Source organism: Chrysemys picta, chromosome 1 (assembly GCF_011386835.1).
Source record: "Chrysemys picta bellii isolate R12L10 chromosome 1, ASM1138683v2, whole genome shotgun sequence".
In the NCBI taxonomy this organism is placed as follows: domain Eukaryota; kingdom Metazoa; phylum Chordata; order Testudines; family Emydidae; genus Chrysemys; species Chrysemys picta.
Genome location: NC_088791.1, coordinates 315,776,314 through 315,797,466, shown reverse-complemented (window position 1 = coordinate 315,797,466; position 21,153 = coordinate 315,776,314). Strand labels below are relative to the sequence as shown.

Genomic DNA, 21,153 nt, shown 5'->3' with positions numbered 1-21,153 from the left:
GAACCACTCCAGAGATTGCCAGAGCCGATCTCCTACGGATACTACTGAGGGGAAACCTTCCAGCACTGGTGCATGTGGCAAGTGCACATACCTAGAATGGAATGGCCATGAGCAACCTATCTCGAAGAACACCAGTTACAAAAAATGTAACTGTCTTTCCTTTCCCCAACTTTAATGTTGTATCTCTTTTTCCCCCTTCTTCTCTTCTCTTCCCCCCTCCCTCTTCCCCCCCACACTGTCTTGTCCAAAGCTGGAAAAGTAAACACCAACTCACAGGGTGAGTTCAAAATTCAGCAACAGAACTAACACTTCCCCCCCCCCCCCCCCCCCACTAAGAAGGATTGTTTGAGACTAACGATATCATCTCTGTAAAAGGGACTTCAATAAGTTTTGTTTGTTTTGCATAATCATTCAATTTCAAAATGCCTTCTTTATCCTTTTTCTTTTGCATATCCTATTTTTTATGTTTCTGAACTCTCCAGCCTTTGGCATGAATTTTCTAGCAGGTTTGCCATAGGACTATGCAGGCCAAGATCTCTGTACTCAAAAATCCAAAGAATGGATAATTTGTTAGTGTTTTGCCATGACCCTGACTCAGTAAGTCCACTAATTCTATTTAAATCAACACAGTGAGGCGAAAGTTGTGCCCATTTTTTACCCACCTGTGCAGAATGAGGGGTGCTAACCTCCCTGTGGCAGCCTTTCTCCTTGCACTGAAAGCCATGGTATGTTTAGCCTACACTGGCCAGTAAGCGGGTTCCTTATGCCTTCCTGCTCACTTTTATGACAAGGATTTGGCCCTAAATGGATACTGTGGATATGTGACAACAGGTATCTAATCTGATTTATTATTTAGGCCATCAGGAGCAAGCTGGCTCATATTGAACCCTATAAAGGAGGAAATGAATGGAGTAGAGAAGCAAAGGAAAGATTTGAAGAAATGATTCAAAATAAATTTATGCTGTGCTCAGTCATTAGTAAGTTATCAATAGTGTGTCTATTACATAACTAATATTAAATAATTAAAAATAATAATTGTGCATATTCAGATCATCACACATCAAATAAAGTAAATACTTCCATATGTTAAATGAGATAAATCCACTCTGTTATGATTACTCCCCCTCAAGTTTGCTGATAGATCTGCCCTTTTACCAAAGTACATTCATATTTCCAGTAAGTAACATGATTGGCTGAGAGTTTCCAAATGTAATGTAATTGCAATGAAACTTTATAGACTTGAAAGCCAAATTATAACACCATTTATGCCTTCAGTTCCATGTGGACAATGTGAGTGTTAACTGGTGTAAACACTGGTTTGCATTAATGTATAGGGTTTGATTTCAGAGATGCTTAGTATTCATGGCTTCCACTATCCACAGTAGGAAGTTTGGGTGATCAGCTCCTCTGAAACAGGCCAATACTACGTGCTGCTGAATTTCACATCATGTCTGTTCCGTGGGATTTTTACCAATATTGGTTTTTGCTAAGTGTAACTTTATTTATGTGAGATGGGAATTCTTATATGAGTCAATACCAAAAAAATAATTTGGAAACTGCCTAATAATTGAAGCTTTGAGCAATAGTTGGCTGTTTGGCCATAATGTTGTTGAGGTGTAGAAACCACCAAAAAAAATCCTTAATGGATATGGTTATAAAGTTGGGACTGTCTAAAGAATTTGCGTTAAAACTGGATGTGTTTTTTATTTTGCAGATCAGACCGTGGTAGATTTTAATTTTTCAATGTTCTACCTGCCTCTACCCACCTGTACACCCTCTCTCACCCCTCAGACCACTAACTTTCTCAGTGTTGTAGTTACTGGGCACTTTTTAAATTAAGCTTTATCTTTATCTGTTTTGGAGGTATATCACAAGATAATGTTCTGTCAGTTGAACTCTTTGACTCCCCAGATGTTCTTGGAAAAAGATCCGCTAGTCTGAACAGTCAGCTAGTTAAAGAAGAGCTAGCATCTTACGTGCTAGGGCAAGTATTCTGTTTATAATCTACTGTTGGGGGGGGGAGTGGGGCGCGCAGAGGGATTGAAATTGTCTGAGCCTGGATTTCCCAACTGGGATGGATGACATTGTCCATATGTTAATAAAACACTATTGTTAAGGAAAGATGCAACAGGTAGCTATAAAAAATTGATACTTTTTCATGAGTGTTTTTGAATAGTCTTTAACTAGACGAAAAATAGCTGGTTAAGGTATCGGAGGTAAAAGTTAACTATATTGGTGTTTCATCCTAGTATTAAATGCTAATTGAATTAAGATCATTTAAATACGTTATAAAGTCTCAATTTTCTTGGTAAAAACATAAATAATTATAAGAAAGCCACTAAACAAAAATGTTTTCTAATAGAAATAGACATTTTAGTTACCTCTTGGGGAAGTGACTAGATGGATTGTCATCTGCCAGGGTATAAGTGTATCTATAGATCATAGAAGAGTAAACATTTTCTGTATAGTGACCACATTTGTTAATTTGTGTTACATAAGTTAGGCACCTAAATTGACTTAAACTTCACACAACAAAGTGATTTACATTTTTTTTTTTGGGTCATTTGACTATTTGCTGCTGCTGTAGTTCAGCAAGTGGACATGCTCCCTGGAATGCTCACATAATCCCTATGTGAAGTTACATATTAAATTGTAATATATTACTGTGACAGTGGTTGCTGCAGGGGCCAAGTGGAGACTGCTGAATCAGGGCAAACTTGAAAGAATGGGGCAGACGATCCCCAGAACTGGTGGTTTATTCTAATAATTAGATTCACTAAGCCGGTAACAAAACTGCTTCTATAGTACCTTACTGGTTACCAAGAAGTGAAAAATACAGCTGTCGTTAAGCAATCCAGTCCTGGGCTCCCACCAGACAACCAAGGCAAATATGGTGAGGATTACTTAAAATCTTATTCACTATATATAAAGTTGTACCAATCCCAAGAGATCAGACACATTACCCATCAGTTCAATGAATATTTTAGATCTTAACCAAATACACGCTTACAGCCAATACTTATGAACTAATCTAAGATTTAAAAAAAAGAGAGTACTGTGGTTAAAGATCATTATACATACAAAAAGAACAGGAGTACTTGTGGCACCTTAGAGACTAACAAATTTATTAGAGCATAAGCTTTTGTGGACTACAGCCCACTTCTGAAACCTGTCATTATACATACAGAAATTAATACAGTTTTTAGGTCAGTTTCATTGGAGAGATGGCGAGGTTGCTGAGTTATGAAAGTCTTTCTGGAATCAATTTAAAAGTTATAGTCCAATAGGCAGTCCATGTGTAGAGTTTGTTCAGAATCTTCCATGAGAATTAGCAGGGACAATCCAAGGTACTTGGAGACCTCAGTCTTGCAACGTGAACTTCCCCTGACAAAGTTTAATGAGATCTGTGGTTGTAAGGATCAGGCCCGAAGTTTCCTTTATAGTTCTCTAGTGGGCTAATAGTCCCTCACAGCAGGTATTCCTTTGATGAAGAATAGATAATGCCCATTATTGCTTTGAAGTAAAGTCCCTAGTCCCTATTTCCTAGCTGCACTTACTAGCATATGGTAATTAACCATTCAAGCAGTTCATTGATAGTTTACTACAAACTTCAAAGAGAAAAAAGACAATATTATAACATCACACATTTAATCTAATTGCTATATTCCCTTTTGATCCCTGAATCAATAGAATATAGTAACAGACAGGAACAGAAGTTTGTCATCTACAAGCTAATGAGATCACATTGTTAACTTCTGACAGATTTAGGTAAACATAGACAAATACAATTTGTATTTACTTCTGATTCTCTAACAATATAGGTTTATATTTCAAAGTTCTAGTCTATCTAACATGGCTTTGTTAGCTATTTACAAGAAATGGCCCTGTTTACCATTTCAGTACTTTTCTTATATGTCCTTAAAGGTTGATTTTTAGGTCACTTAGCCTGCTGGTTGTTTAACACTTGCTCAGTGTCCCAATTACCTACCAAAAAGCAAGATAGCAATATGGCCATTTTTTCTTCCCTCCTTTTCCATTTGAATGTTTCACTTGATTTTTGTCTCTTTAGCTGGCATTGTTTCCCTAGCATGTATAAACCTTATTAACTGTAACCTATTATTTATGCAGCTCATTTGTCATAATTTTTCTATTCTGACATTTATCTTCACTAATGGAAATTCCAGTATGTAATAAAAAACCAATGGCGAATGATGCAAAAAAAAAAGTTCACCAACCTGAAGATCCTGCATGTTCAGACATGTTCTTTTCATCATCTTCAACGCAGTTTCCTCCAACCAGGCCTTCCATTTCTTTGTTGCACTGTTTGCATTTTGCACGCATGCCTGTCTTACCCACAGGTAGAGAAACTTCATTAAAATATTCCCAAACAGGGTCTCTTTTACGGCCTGTTGCCATTATAGGTTTTCCCTTTTAGTGAGAGAATGGTATGGTAGATCTCAAATCAGTGAAGGCTACTCTCGGAAAGACCTCAAGACTTCCGGAAAATTTTCACTTTTGTTTCTGCTGCCTGTCTCTCCCGTCTCACATTTATCTCCAGACTTCTTCTACTTGTCCAGATCTATTCTGCCCCCAACAATCTTCTATTCATTGAACTTTTTGAAACTTTGCACTATTAGAGATAAGGGATTGAGTCTGTGTACACAAATTTGCAGAGGGACAGTAGGATTGAGGTCTGGTATTTCTCACCTCTCTATCTATCTATCTTTATTTATAAACATTTTTGCTGTTAACAAGCATGTAATCTCTGGAGACATAAATCCACAGTTTGAGAACTGCAAAACTAAGCATCTCTGATGGTATCTTCTAGACTGACCGCTGAGTCTCATTGGGTAGATAGAAAGATTAACCTAAATAATCTATACAGAATCCCCTGGAACCCCATAAGATTGGGTCCCTAATCCATGAACTATTGGAACTCATTTACAAAACTGTTCTTAAACATTAAATGACTATATTGTCTCATACTATAGAATTAGAATTTATAATCCCTATTCCATGATGAGATAACATTGAGCTCTAATGTATCTTAATTAAAGCTATCTTTAGATAGGTTTTTTCCTCAAAAAGCATTTTATCAAAAAAATCTGATTTAAATGAAAAAAAATCAGATTTTTTTTTTTAAATCATTGATTTTTATCCACCCTGATTTGTTACTTGAGAGAAACCCTGGCCTGGATTCTGCAAACACTTAGGCATATGTTTAATTTTATATACTGTGAATAGTGCAATTAACTTCTTCGAGTGCTTGCTTATGTCCATTCATGCTGCATGCAGAGTTACCAGAGGTTTTTCCCATAGTGGTATCTGTAGGACCGGCTCTAGCGTGTGTATGTGCTGGTATAAGGGGTGCCACCAGTTCCACACCCTCTCAGTTCCTTCTTACCGTGCTTGACAGTTGCTTGGAACAATCCTTCTTGCTCTTAAAAGGCTTCTTTCCCAGTGGTTTGGATTTTGTAGTATATTGTATAGTTTTTGTAGTTAGTATATATAGTGTGAATAGTGGTCCCTGTCATCGAGGGACTTTCGTCGTAGGGGCTGGGTATGCCTGGTCCCCGGGCTTCAAGCCCTGTGCTTCCTGTGGCAAGCCCATGCCAGTGCGTGACCCATACTCTAGTTTTGTAAAGTGCTTCGGGGAAACTCACATTAAGGAGAAGTGCCAGATCTGCAGGGGCTTCAGATCGTCCACTTAAAAAGAAAGGGATATTTGTCTGAAGGCCTTACTAATGGAGGCAGTCCTCAGACCGGCCTCAGAGCCAAGCTTCTCCGAATCAGCACCCAGGACTTCGGCTTCCTTGCAAAGTGCTCCACCAGCACCGTGCTCTTCCCAGCACCATTCTCCATTGCTGGTGCCAAGGAATAAGCATAAGAAACAGCACACCAAGAGATGATGCTCTCCAGTGCTGAAGAGGGAAAAGCAGAGAGTGACTAGCACAGTGAGACCCACGCCGGGGCACTCATCATCCCCAAAACCCCTGTTGGCTCTAGTAACTCCGACTAAAGCACCAAGTCCAGTCCAGGATCCACCTCCAATTCCCGGGAGCAGTCGTGGGCCCCTTTGACTCCAGAGGCTTTCCAGGCAGTAAAGGATTTGATATCCCTCTTAATTCCCCTCTCCCCCCTCCCCTCCCAAAGGCTCCCCGCTAGCCAGGGCTATTGGGGAAAGTAGGGGCAGTGAGCTTCATCGTGGCACTGACCATCACAGCACCGTCCGGAGAAAAATCCTCCATGATCCCAGGCCCGTCATCGGTCACTGGTTCCCTGGCACCGCCTGGAGGCGGAAACGGTTACAGCGCCTTCTTGGTCTCAGAGGGGAGAATACTCTTTGGAGTCCGAAAGGGAATCCTTTGCCCCATTGAAGGAAGTACTAGTACCTAACCTACAGACAGGACTTTTGTACTGGCCCCCCAATCGCCGCTTGGTCACCGGGCCACTGGCCAATGCAGTGGCAGTATTGGAACTTGTGAGGGTTTTCCCCGGTAATAGGGCCCCTTCTCACTCTTCATACTCAGCGGCGTCCAAGAGGCGAGCCAATGTTTCATCCCGTTCAGCACTGGATCTTGACTCCAGTACTGACCCCGATACCGAGGTCCCAGAAGTGGCCCCAATGGAAGTGGTGCGGAAGAAGCAGCAGCCCCTCCTCCAGCACTAGCCTCTTCCTCGTCATCCCCGGACGAGGCAGTCTCAGACCTTAGTAACCTGCTTCCACCGGATGACTTCAGGGCCCATCAAGAGCTCCTGAAACAGGTTGCTACAAACTTGGGGCTGGAAGCTGAAGGAGTCTGCGCACAGCTCAGTTAATATCCTAGCTGCAGCGACTCTCTCCACAGTGGCCCTGCTAGTTAATGAGGCGGTGTTGGGACCTGCCCAGGCACTAGGGCAGACCCCTTCATCTCTGCAGGAGTCCTACAAAAGAAAGGAAAGAGCTGTAAACGTCATCATCCCCTACCTTCTGCCTCAGCTTCCCAGTCGGGGTCACATAGATACTCCAAGGCCAAGCAGGACTTTTGAAGGTATGCCTGAGGACGGCATACCAATCTTGACTCCCGATCCATCTCCCCATTTGTTTTGAATCGCCTGTCACCCTTCCGCCTAGTGTGGACTTGCATAACATTGGACCGTTCTGTGCTCAGCACTGTAACAGTTGGTTACACCCTCCAGTTTTCTTCCACCCCTCACCCCTGTCCCTCTTCAGGGACCTTCTAACAATCTGAAAAATACTTATTTCCACATCTCCATCTTCCATGGACACAGGAGCTTCCTCAGGTTTGTGGTGGGTCAACGCCACTGCCAATTCACCACGCTTCTCTTTGGCCTGCCTGCAGCCCCACAGGTTTTCACAAAGTGTATGGTGTTGGTTGCAGCCTTTCTCAGACGTTGAGGCAAACAAGTCTACCTGTAACTTGACAACTGGCTGATCAAAGGCCACTTGCAGGCTCAAGTTCAGCACAGCAATGGCATAGTGCGGGCCACCTTTCAGGCGCTGGGTCTGTTAATAAATGAGCAAAAGTCAACTGTGGTCCCGGTTTAGAGACTAAAGTTCATCAGGGCAGTGCTCAACTCTGCCAAGGCCTATTTACCAGAGGCCAGATTCCGAACTATGTTGGACCTGATCGCCCAGGTCACAACCCATCCTCTTACAACTGCCTAGGTTTGCCTCAAACTGTTGGGTCACATGGCGGCATGTACCTGTGTGGTACAGTATGCGTGGCTGTGCCTCAGACCCCTACAATTATGGCTGATGTTGATCTACTCCCCAGGCAGACACAACTCGGTACTCACTGTTCCGCTGGCTGCGGTGGCTTCACTGATTTGGTGGAATGACCCGCATTCTGTAATAAAAGGGGGTACCCTTTGCAACACCATATAAGTCGATAAGCCTGGTTTCAGACGTGTCAGACCTAAGTGGGGAGCCCACCTCGACAGTCTCAGGACTCGGCCTCTGGTCCCAGGAAGAACTCTCCCTGCATATAAATGTCAGGGAACTCAGGGAAATACACTTGGCTTGCCAGGTATTCCTTCCCCAAATCTCAGACAAGGTGGCGCGGGTCTTGACAGACGACACTGCCTTGATGTTTTACATCAACAAGCAGATCTTCAGCCCCGTTGCAAGAGGTTCTCCGGCTGTGTTCATCTATTCGCCACCAGACAGAGCAGGAAAGGTCATCAGTTCAGTTTGCTGTGTGGGCTCAGCAGGGGCTCCACTCCAGTGCCTTCCTGCTGTTGTGGGCAGCTCCCACCCTGTCCAGACTTGATTTCACAAGACCACGGACCGTTGCTTCGCCTGAACGTCACCTCCCTGAACCTGACTGCATGGCTGCTGCGTGGCTGAACCCCGAAGAACAGGCCTGTTCAGAACAGGTTCAACATGTCTTGCTAGATAGCAGAAAGCCTTCCACCAGGGCTGCCTACTTGGCTAAGTGGAAACATTTCACTTGGGCCTCCGAATGGAATCTTTCTCTATCATAGTCCTCTCTGCAGGCTATCTTGGACTCTCTGCTCCACCTAAAACATCAAGATTTGGCTATCTTGTCTATTAAGGTTCACTTGGTAGTCATCTTGGCCTTCCGCCCTCCAGTGCAGGGCAGATCAGTGTTCTCCCACGAGATGATGGTCAGGTTTCTCAAGGGCTTGGAAAGACTCTATCCTCAGGTTTGCAACCCAGTTCGCCCCTAGGATTTAAACCTGGTCCTGATGAGGCTCACAGGGCCTCCCTTCGAGCATCATGTTCCTTACTGCTTCTCTCTTGGAAGGTTGCCTTCCTAGTGGCAATCACCTCAGCCAGAAGGGTTTCTGAGATCAAAGCCCTGACATCAGAACCCCCTTATACGGACAAGGTCCAGCTTTGGCTTTCCTACCAAAGGTGATGTTGCAATTCAACGACTAGGACATTTTTCTGCCTGTCTTCTTTCCAAAACTTCATAAGACCGCTGAGGAATGTCAGCTCCATACATTAGACATTTAGGCCCGGATCATTACCAATACAGAGTGCTTCTATTCAGCCTTTCATCTGCATCCAGAGTATTTTCCAAAGTTCTATCTGTAGTGGCGGCTCATCTGTGGAAATCGGGAAGCATGATTTACCCGTATTTGGACAGTTGCCTTCTCAAGGCTCATTCCTTGAACGATGCCCTATGGCCCACTCAAAAGACTATGGAGGTATTCACACAGTTGGGACAACTGAATACCCAGACGTCGACCTTACCTCCAGTGCAACACTTGGAATTTATAGGGGCTTATCTCAATGCAGTGCAGGCCAGAGCCTTCCTCCCACTACCCAGATTCAACACCCTGACCACCTTAATAGACACCGTTCAGGCCAGCCCCCAAACGTCAGCCGGAAATTGCCTTCAGCTTCTCGCACACATGGCTGCATGCACATTTGTGGTATCTCACTCGAGAGTATGTATGCGGTGCCTCCAACTATGTCTCAGATTGGTATACACGCCAAACAGAGACAGATTAAACAAATCACTGTTGATGCCCTCCAGAGTCAAAGACTCCCTCCAATGGTGGAAAGATCCATAGAATGTTTGTGCAGGGATCCCATTTACGCAGCCACCCCCAGTATTGATACTGACAACAGACGCATCTTTAGTGGGCTGGGGACCTCACCTGGACAATCACAAGGTTAGGGCAAATGGTCCCCCAACAGAATCAACACTCCATATCAACCTCCTGGAACTCAGGGCACTCAGGAATGCTTGTGCACATTTCCTAACATTAATCAAAAAGACGCATACAAAAATAATGAGGCACAACATAACGTATATGTGTTACATAAACTGCCAAGGGGATGTGAGATCACCATCCCTATGTACAGAAACAGTAAAATTATGAAATGGGTGCATTCACAACAATCTCATATCAGCCGCTTACCTGCTGGGAGCACAAAATATAACAGTGGACAGTCTCAGCCAAATATTCTCACAGGATCTCAATTGAGAAATGGACCTGACAGTATTCCATAACATATTCTTTCACTGAGGAGCCCCAACAATAGACTTGTGAGCTACTTATGGGAACAAGAAACGCCCCCAGTACTGCTTCAGAGACGGACTGGGGAGACAGTCATTGGGGGGAGACATTTTCCTCTTTGAATGGAGCAGAGAGCTCCTCTACACCTTTTCTCAGTTTCCTCTCATATCGAATATCCTACTCAAAGAGAGAGAGTGAAAGTTATACTCATAGTTCCCACATGGCCGAGGTACCAAATGTGGTACTCATTCCTAACAAAGCTAGCAAAGTGCCCACCAGTTACTTTTCAGACCCTTCCTCACCTCCTCTCCCAGAACACCAGACAGATCCATCATCTGACCCTACAGGTTCTCCGACTCAAGGGTTGATTCCTCGATGGTTCTAATGCATAGAAAACTCCTGCTCTGAGGAGGTGAAAGTGATGCTGTTACATAGTAGAAAATCAGTAAAATCATCACACTTGCGTACAAATGTGGGAAAGATTCCAAATCTGGTGTAATTTGAAACAAATTATCCTGGCATCCTCTTCCCTCCCGTTAATACTAGACTACATCCTAGAGCTCAAGAAGATAGTACTATCTCTCAGCCCACTAAAAGTACACCTTACGTCCATAATGGCCTTCTACCAGTAAATAGACGGCTATTCAGTATTTACCCATCCGATAGCAAAGAGATTCGTCAAGGGTATGAGTAATGTCGGAGAAAAACAGAGTTCTCACTCTCGGGTTGGGTGCAGCAAGTCAGATACTTTATTTTCTCTAGCAATTGCGTGGAGGGAGAGAGCAAAACATGTCTCTGTCCAGGTAAACAATTACAGCAAGCATTTATACCTTTTGTTATATACAATAATGGGCGACAGCTGCATTTTGTTTATATATATGTCATCCTGATATCATCTTTTCCTCCACAATTTAGACTATAGTCTATGTTCCATACTTATCTAACACAAGGTCACAACAACTTCTCATACAGTTCTTTCCCACTTGCCTCACACAATCCTCGCTTCTACAAATCTCGCGTTATTAGGGTTACAGCTAGCCTGACTCTTGCTCACAGAAGGGGACTGTCTGAATTTGAAATCCCCTTCAAATCCCTGTCAGTTCTTTCTCTACTTTAATACCAATCTCTACCCACAAATCAGATGTCCCCCACAACCATGGGTCCTTAATCTAACTCTGAGGCTTAAGAAAGCCAACTTTCGAACCCATGGCCACGTGCTCACTTACGTATCTGCCCATGAAGACAACATTCCTAGTGGCCATCACTTCGGTGTGAAGAATTGGTGAAATAGCAGTACTAATGGCACACTCTCCTGTCACGATTTTCTTTAAAGACAAGGTCACACTGAAACCGTTCCCAGAGTTCCTCCCCAAAGTAATCTTGTCCTTCCATACGAATCAACTTATTCACTTTCCCACCTTCTTCCCAAAGCCTCACCGTGACAGAGAAGCAATATTACATACATTTGATGTCAGGAGAGCTTTATAATTCTATTTGGACAGAACAAAGTACTTCAGGAAATCTCCTGAACTGTTCCTCTCAATTGCAGACAGATCCAAGGGATCCGCAATATCAACTCAAAAGTTTCAGAGGGGTAGCCATGTTGGTCTGTATCAGCAAAACCGACGAGGAGTCCTTGTGGCACCTTAGAGACTAACAAATTTATATGGGCATAAGCTTTCGTGGGTGATACCCATGAAAGCTTATGCCCAAATAAATTTGTTAGTGTCTAAGGTGCCACAAGGACTCCTCGTTGCTTTTGCTAATATCAACTCAAAGACTCTCAAAATGGATTTTGTTCTCGTAATCTGCAACTTCCATCTGGAGTCCAAAAACACTCCAAGAGATCCATTTCCACTTCTGTAGCATTTATTTAAAATGTCCCCATCGCAGAAATATGCAGACACCCAAATTGCTGCCCTGCTTATACTTTCGCAGCACATTATTCTGTTCCTCATGACTCAGTTTCCAGTGCTGTCTTCAGATCCACAGTATTGACATCAGTAATAAACTTGACTCCGAAACCTCAATGCTCCATCAGGAATACTGCTAGGGAGTCACCTACAGTGGAACACTCACAGGGACACTGCTCGAAGAAGAGTGTTACCTTGTGCAGTAATGATGCTTCTTTGAGATGTGTTTCCATATGGGTGTTCCATGAGCTGCCCTTCTACTTTGGAGTTCTCATGAACGAGCTCTGCAGTAGAGAAGGAAATGAGGGTAGTTCACCTTCACAGCACTAGATAGCCATGAGACAAGGAGAGCACATGTGCCGGCTGAATGGACACTATCTAAAATTTCCGCTCGAGGCTCAGGGACACAAACACACCTACAGTGGAGCACCCATAGGGGGACACATCTCAAAGAAACATCGTCACTGCACAAGGCGAGTAACTCTTTTTTACAGAAAACAATAGAAAGCAAGGAAAAATTAGCAGAAGGGATTACTATAACCCTACAGAAACACTGGAGTTGTTTGCTTGCTTGTTTTTGGGGGGTTGTTTTTATTTTCTGAAAACTTTAGCTTTAGCCTTTTCTGTAGCCTAAATTTTAGTAGCACACCTTACCATTTAACTAATATTAGGGTTGGGAGTGGAAGTAAAACTTGAACTATGAACTCAATCTCAAACTGTATTTTTTCATTTTCATACAGATACACCAAAAGCAGTGCTACAGAGCATAATGAAGTATGGGATTCTCCTCTAGAAGAAATTTTTGAAACGGAAACATTAGATATTTTAAACTCTAAAAACATAAAATCTGTACAGAACGAGGATTTACGATCACTTTCTAACAAAGAACTACAAGTGCGAATCAGTCATGTGGTATCCCCAAATAAGATCTTTGTACAATGGCTGTCATCAGAAAGGTTATTGAAAAGGTATTCTAAGAACTAGCAAAATAGAAGCATTTTAATCAGTTAATATTTTTAAAGCCTTATGAGTTGTCTTTAGAATGATAAGATACACTTTAATCAATTAAAAAAGAAACAAATTACTGTATCAGCTACATTTTGCAGTGGATCAGTACTCAATTTCTGGTTTTCAAAGTTATTGCATTTTCTTTACCTCCCCTCCCCCCCCCCCCCCCCGCCCCGCTCTCCAGTAAACATAGTGTAGGAAGCAACAGTTTTGCACTATATAATGTTTCACTAAATACATATGCAGTTAAACATCTTATAGTGCTATGACAGCTTGCTATGCTCACTGCTGAATGCCGCTGCCTCCTGGTGGTTCGGGGATTAGCTCAGTCAGGGTCACACCGCTTCCAGTGGTTACACTCCATCAATTTCTCCTCTGCAGCCCCTCTCTAGCGCTTGGGAGCCTCAGCTGTCCTCTTTGTGACTCAGCCGTCCAACCAGGTCACTACTGTGGTTTCCCCTTTGCGGGATCGGGGGGAAGTGTATCAAAGTTCCTGCTCTCCAGCAGTGTCAGGCAGTCTTCTACTTCACTGCCTCACAGTGACACACCTGCAGTGGCTGGCAGGGGAACTCGGGCCCATCCTCTACTCTGGATTCCAGCTCAGGGACTCTCTACACAACAGCCAAGGTCCGTTCCCTGCACCTTCCTGTCTTTCCCTGAGCTGCTTCCATACCTCCTAGCTCTCCCCACGCCTCTGGGTTTGCAGTCTCTTCACTCCCTTCTCCGAGGGAGTACCTTTAGACAACTTATCTATGCAGCCCACCCAAACACCCCCCACCTTTTCCAGGAAGTGACTCCAGATTCCTTCTGTACACCCCCCTCTGCTTCCAATTTCCTGTCTTTTGTAGAAGCCCCAACTGTCCCGCACAGATGAGCTTTTCTCTAACTAGCTGCCTCCAGTATAATTAGCTGATTGGTCCACCTGGCCTAATTCATCTCTAGTAGCACCAATGCAGGGAGCACACCCCACCACAAGTGCTTGATCTAGCCCCATTTTAAAATTGAGACTCCAGTTGACTTCAGTGTAAGGACTGGGTTTGGAGAAATTTAACATTGTCTAAAAAAGACAGTGTCCTCCCTTGTTCTTTCATTAATAATCTTACTAAAGTAGTATCAGTAACAACCAGTGATATTTATTGTCCATGTGCTATAATACATGTTGGCTTTTTTTGTGTTTTTTTCAAGAATTTCACAGAAGTATATGGGTTGGGTTATATCTTTTGCTAAGCTCAGTCATTTCACCTCATTCAGACATCCCTCAAATAAAGACTTCAAAGCAACTGTGTAATATTAATGTAGCAAACTGCCATAGCCACCTGACCACTGTATAAGATTTTTGCTGTCTTTAAAAAAATAGTTTGTCTACGAAGTAAACCATTTTGTGCCAATCACTCTTTTCTGCTTCTTTTTCCCCATTTCCTTTTTCCTTGAATAAACGCTACTTGGATTCCCTCCAAATCTGTTTTTGATGGTACCAAAGGAAAGGTGTGTGGGGAGGGAGACTCTATTCTTTCTTGAAAATTAAAAGAAAGTATAAAAAGGAATGGGTTAGAAATACTGCTACGTAAAAGGACTGAGTTTTCTGAAAAGAATTCCATGCTTATGAGAACATAGTTACGTTAGAGCATAGTTACTACCTTTCCAATACTATGTACCTGCCACAAAGTTACTGAAATGTTATTGCATAGTATTTCAGCAGTAACTGGGTAAATACTTCCTCAAACCACTGGATAAGTCTTTAGTCTTGGGAGGAGTTGGTTTAGATATCATGGGGTTTTTTAATGTTAGTTTACAGGAAAAGATGGCTGCTATCTATGAAAATTCCAAGTTTGAGCAAGTGAAGTGGGAAAATGATATGTACTGTGCTATTCGTATACGTGATCTGAACCAATGGCAAAGAGGCAAAATCAACAGGGTTGTCTCTGAAACCACTGTAGAGGTAAATATCTCATTAAGTAACATAAGGCTTGATTAAATTAGTTTAAAATGTAACCCTTTCAGCTTTAGACACATTCTATTGTTTGATTGCTCATTTTGTATCATTACTTTCTTATTTATTGTTATTCTTTTGGTAGGAGTTCAGTTTTAATTATGTTACACATTATTGCAAACATCAAAGTCAGAACAACTTTAAAAGTGGGTTTGGTAGTTTGGGAGGTGGCTGAGGACTAACTTGCATTCCAATTATATTAATAGGAGGGCTCTCGATTAATTGCAGTTTACTCATGCGATTAAATAAAAAAAATTGTGATCGCAGTTTTAATTGTACTCTTAAACAATAGAATACCAATTGAAATTTATTAGATATTATGGATGTTTATCTACATTTTCATGTACATTGCATTCTGTATTGTAATTGAAATCAAAGTGTGTATTATTTACCAGTATTTTCACTGTAAAAATGATAAACAAAAGAAATAGTATTTTTCAGTTCACCTCATACAAGTACTGTAGTGCAATCTCTCTCGGGAAAGTGCAACTTACAAATGTAGATTTTTTTTTGTTACATAACTGCACTCAAAAACAAAACAATGTAAAACTTCAGAGCCTACAAGTCCACTCAGTCCTACTTCTTGTTCAGCCAATCGCTAAGACAAACAAGTTTGTTTACATCTACAGGAAATAATGCTGCCCTCTTCTTATTTACAATGTCACTAGAAAGTGAGAACAGGCATTTGCATGGCACTTTTGTAGCCAGCGTTGCAAGGTATTTATGTGCCAGATATGCTAAACATTCTAATGCCCCTTCGTGCTTCTGCCATCATTCCAGAGGACGTGCTTCCATGATGATGATGATGCTTGTAAAAAAAAATGCATTAATTCAATTTGTGACTGAACTCCTTGGGGGAGAATTGTATGTCCCCTGCTCTGTTTTACCCATGTTCTGCCAAATATTTCATGTTATAGCAGTCTTGGATGATGATCCAGCACATGTTGTTCATTTTAAGAACACTTATCACTGCAGATTTGACAAAACCCAAAGAAGGGTTCAATGTGAGATTTCTAAAGACAGCACTCGACCCAAGGTTTAAGAATCTGAAGTGCCTTCCAAAATCTGAGCAGGATGAGGTGTAGAGCATGCTTTCAGAAGTCTTAAAAGAGCAACCACTCCACTGCAGAAACTACAGAACCCGAACCACCAAAAAAGAAAATCAACCTTGTGCTGGTGGCATCTGACTCAGATAATGAAAATGAACATGTGTCGGTCCACACTGCTTTGGATTCTTATCAAGTAGAATTCATCATCAGCATGGAGCAGGTCCTCAAGGAAACAATTTTAAAGCACTTGGAGGAGAGGAAGGTGATCAGGAACAGTCAACATGGATACACCAAGGGCAAGTCATGCCTGACCAACCTGATTGCCTTCTATGATAAGATAACTGGCTCTGTGGATGTGGGGAAAGAAGTGGACATGATATATCTTGACTTTAGCAAAGCGTTTGATATGGTCCTCCACAGTATTCTTGGTAGCAAGTTAAAAAAGTATCGATTGGATGAATGGACTATAAGGTGGGTAGAAAGCTGGCCAGATTGTCAGGCTCAACTGGTAGTGATCAACGGATCGATGTCTAGTTGGCAGCAGGTATCAAGCGGACGGCCCCAGGGGTCGGTCTTGGGACCGGTTTTGTTCAACATCTTTATTAATGTTCTGGATGAGGGGATAGATTGCACCCTCAGCAAGTTCACGGATGACACTAATTCGGGGGGAGAGGCAGAGAGGCTGGAGGGTAGGGATAGGGTCCAGAGTGACCTAGACAAATCGGAGGATTGGGCCAAAAGCAATCTGATGAGGTTCAACAAGGACAAGTGCAGAGTCCTGCACTTAGGACGGAAGAATCCCATGCACTGCTACAGATTAGGGACCGAGTGGCTAGGCAGCAGTTCTGCAGAAAAGGACCTGGGGATTACAGTGGATGAGAAGTTGGATATGAGTCATCTGTGTGCCCTTGTTGCTAAGAAGGCTAACGGCATATTGGGCTGCATTAGTAGGAGCCTTGCCAGCAGATCAAGGGAAGTGATTATTCCCCTCTATTCGGCACTGGTGTGAGGCCCCATCTGGAGTATTGCATCCAGTTTTGGCCCCCCCACTACAGAAAGGATGTGCACAAATTGGAGAGAGTCCAGCGGAGGGCAACGAAAATGATTGGGCTGGGGCACATGACTTATGAGGAGAGGCTGAGGAACTTGCTTGTTTAGTCTCTAGAAGAGAAGAGTGAGGGGGGATTTGATAGCAGCCTTCAACTACCTGAAGGGGGGGTTCCAAAGAGGGTGGAGCTAGGCTGTTCTCATTGGTGGCAGATGACAGAACAAGAAGCAATGGTCTCAAGTGGGGGAAGTCTAGGTTGGATTTTAGGAAAAACTATTTCACTACGAGGGTGGTGAAGCACTAGAATGGGTTACCTAGGGAGGTGGTGGAATCTCCATCCTTAGAGGTTTTTAAGGCCTGGCTTGACAAAGCCCTGGCTGGGATGATTTAGTTGGGGTTGGTCCTGCTTTGAGCAGGAGGTTGGACTAGATGACCTCCTGAGGTCTCTTCCAACCCTAATCTTCTATGATTTTATGGTTGCATGTCCCCTGGAATGGTGGTTGAAGCATGAAGGGACTTATGAATCTTTAGTGCATCTGGCACGTAAATTAATCTTGTGATTCCGGCTACAACGGTGCCAATTGAATGCTTGTTCTCACTGTCAGGTGAGATTGTAAACAAGGACCAGGCAGTATCATCTCCTGCAAATGTAAACAAACTTGTTTGTCTGAGTGATTGGCTTAAAAAGAAGTAGGACTAAGTGGAATTGCAGGCTCTAAAATTTTACATTGTTTTATTTTTTAATGCAGTTTTTTTTAACATAATTCTACATTTGTAAGTTCAACTTTCATGATAAAGCAATTGCACTACAGTGCTTGTATTAGGTGAATTGAAAAATACTTTTTTTTTACAGTGCTAATATTTGTAATCAAAAATAAATATAAAGTGAGTACTGTGCACTTTGTATTGTGTTTGTACCTGAAATCAATATATTTGAAAATGTAAAAAACATCCACAAATATTTAAATAAATGGTATTCTATTATTGTTCAACAGTACGATTAATTGCGCAATTAATTTTTTTATCGCGCGATTAATAGGAATCACCCATGCAGTGAATATGAAGAAAAGAAGGTGAGTTATTTTGCAATATAGAGCTACTTACTAACATCTGTAAAGTAGGATAGTTTTTGTGGTCGTGCAGATACCTCGCTCCTGGTTTCTCTTAAATTCCATCAAGCCATTTCTTATTTTTCTGACCACACCCCTATTGCTTGCTGATTGGAAGCTGAAATAGGGCTCTGCATGCTTCTCTTGTTTCTTACCCCTACTCATAAAAATGTAAGAAATGGTGTCTGTGACAAAGACCTCCTTTACCACTGTAGTTGGTGTTGGTCCTGCTTGAGCAGGGTGTTGGACTAGATGACCTCCTGAGGTCTCTTCCAACCCTAATCTATGATTCTATGTTGGTGCTTGTTTCATCACACTCGTATCTCTTTAAGGGCTGGTCTATGCTGAGTTACTGGGGGTGTAATTTTTTTCTAACATAGCTTTCCTGGTAAAAGCCCTAGTGTAGACACCGTTACTCTGGTGTAAAGGAGGCTGATAGGCACTTCCCAAACTGAAATAATTAATACCAGTATAATTGCATCTGCACTGGGGTAGGGAACTAGGCACTTTAACTATACCAGCATAGTTAAACCGGCAAAACTTAATTGTACACAAGAGCTAAGAAAAGGCAGTGAAAGATGAGTATTGATCATTGACACTCAGATCACTTTTCAGAGTAGCAGCCGTGTTAGTCTGTATCCGCAAAAAGAACAGGAGTACTTGTGGCACCTTAGAGACTAACAAATTGATGCTCTAATAAATTTGTTAGTCTCTAAGGTGCCACAAGTACTCTACTCAGATCACTGATTCTCGTGATAGTATAACAGACCTGCAATACAGGAGTTGCTGCATTCAGTGGCCCAGGCCAACCTCTTCAGTGGGGATGGAGGGAAACAGAGCTATCCTTAAAAACTTGAGGATCAGGCCAGTCAGATCTCCAGTAAAACCTGAGCAGATGGGAACTCTCCTTGAAGATAGGAGTCTGGCATTTATGATTGTCTGATGAATGGAGAGACTTACAGCATCTTCAGAAAATGGACATTTGGGGAAGCACAAGTCTAGTGCAGAGTAAATTGCATGTGATGGAATTAAAAATATTTTAAAAAAAATGGTTCTTGACCAGCAGACCTCTTAGCTTACATATACATCCTATCCTCATATTTGAAAATACTTCATATTCTCTTAAAACCATTGTCTAGATTTCCTTTCTGATTTTTGTTCACTTACGTATTTAAATTCCTTTGTAGTTTATTTGTATACATGGTATGTCATTTGTTTTAGAAGAGGATATATCCTGTTTATGTTGAGAATTTCATCTTTTTTTTTTTCAGAACTTTTTTTCAGATCTTTTATCTTTCACAGGTAGTGTTGTGTGATTTTGGTACTAAAGAAATAGTGAACATCAATTGTTTAAGAAATCTTGATGAAAAGCTGAAGCCAATTAGGGCACTAGCACTGGAGTGCTCCCTGGTAGATATAAGGTAATTTATTCCTTGTATATTGGAATAATGCTGTAAGATAGTGGGAGGGCCATTGTAATTTTTTAATGAAGTATTTTTTAATGTCCGATCATATACAAGTAAAGCATAAACTGTGATGTGGATGGAAAGGTTCTTTGATTTGGACTAAGTTTTGGACATGCTGCAGGACAGGGCAGGGGGAACAGATGCTTTGTTTTCTTGGCTCCCCTGGCTTGCTTCTTATCTGTACTTAAAGTTTGGTCTTCCTAGGCAACTTAGTAACTGGATCTTTTGGAAATATGAGGGGAGGATTTTGGCTTTCCTTTCCTGGTCTGTTGGTGGGGGACAGAAGGATTCTTTTCTCTTGTAGGCTGTAGGAATTGGGAGAGAAGGCCAAACACCCATTACCCAAGTGAGTAAGCTATGCCACCTCTGGAGAGAGAGGGGAACCACCGGATACATTTCAACTAATGTGTCCTGTAATAATGAGGGAAAATCTAACCTTGCATTAATATAGCTGTCTCTAAAGGATTTCTGAAGTGCATTTCCTAATAAAATATTGCAAAATCTCTCTATTTTTGAGACCATCTTAATCTACTTTAGTGTTCCTCTTTAAAATCTAACAATGCTTTTTGATCCTGGAGCAGCTGGTACTATTGTTTCTCTTCCTTTTTAGTTGACTGTGTGGGATAATTTTTTTTCTTAAAAAGGGCGGTTTGATAGTTTTTCAGTCTTGCTGGTGGGTAGGTTTTTTTTATATGCAAACCTTGACCTTTATTAAAATCGTATTCTCTATTTTACTAAAACAGAATTTAATTTGTTCCATTTTAGACCAGCTGGTGGGAGCAAGCAATGGACAGCAACAGCTTGTGATTGTATCTCCTATTACCTCACCGGAGCTATAGCAAACATCATCATACAGGTCTTTAATCAAAATAAGAAATATACATAACATTCCTGCCTGTAATTTGTACAGATTATCAGTCTGTGATTGCAGAAACATACCTGGTGGAGACAAATGTGCTGTCATTTCTACTTTAGTTTTGTTCATTGTTGCTCACTAAAGCTGCTATTTCAGGATATATCTTGAAGTTTGAACCTATGTCCTTTCTAGATCGTTTAGTCAAACTGGGATATGTTTGGTCTGCTATTGATCGTTCATACATATATCTGGGAATACAAAATATTCAGTTCTCTTAAGGCTGTATTAGCTCCTTAGCAATGGCATAACATTTTCTTGAAGCTGACAGTCTCAACAGTTATGGCCCTATCCCATTTTAGTAAACACTGTTATCAAATTGTAGCAAGGACCTTGTGGCAATATTTGAGTTTGAGATTTCCTTTACACTTGACAGCAGGTTTTAGACCTGAATATGGCATGGATATTATGTTGGTGCTTGACCCTTGCTAGCAGTATATGTAATGCAAATATTTTGGGTTACTTTTTGTTTAAGCCTTTGAGATCACTGATACATCTGCAGACCCAGGCATGATAGGGTTTCCCTTGAGTAGTTCCATTCTTCTGAGAGAAACCAGAGAGGAGTAGTGGGTATCTGATAGTCTATCCAAGTAATCTTTGCTATAGAGAAAGGCAGGGTTCTACTCTGTAACCCCTCCTGCCAGTCATATGTACAAGTTTA

At 41.9% G+C, this 21,153-nt stretch overlaps 1 protein-coding gene across 4 annotated transcripts in view; it reads left to right on the top strand.

Moving 5' to 3' along the window:
- Window positions 1-21,153, top strand: part of RNF17 (ring finger protein 17) — a 238,012-nt gene that overhangs the window by 123,416 nt on the left and 93,443 nt on the right. For 3 of the 4 annotated variants that reach the window (XM_042855146.2, XM_008169321.4, XM_065581449.1), the window contains 6 exons: window positions 857-977; window positions 1,864-1,984; window positions 12,650-12,877; window positions 14,706-14,856; window positions 19,416-19,534; window positions 20,345-20,435. In XM_042855146.2, the coding sequence (XP_042711080.2) occupies window positions 857-977; window positions 1,864-1,984; window positions 12,650-12,877; window positions 14,706-14,856; window positions 19,416-19,534; window positions 20,345-20,435 (831 nt within the window). The remainder of the gene's footprint in view (window positions 1-856; window positions 978-1,863; window positions 1,985-12,649; window positions 12,878-14,705; window positions 14,857-19,415; window positions 19,535-20,344; window positions 20,436-21,153) is intronic. The other variant, XM_042855142.2, reaches the window with a different exon arrangement.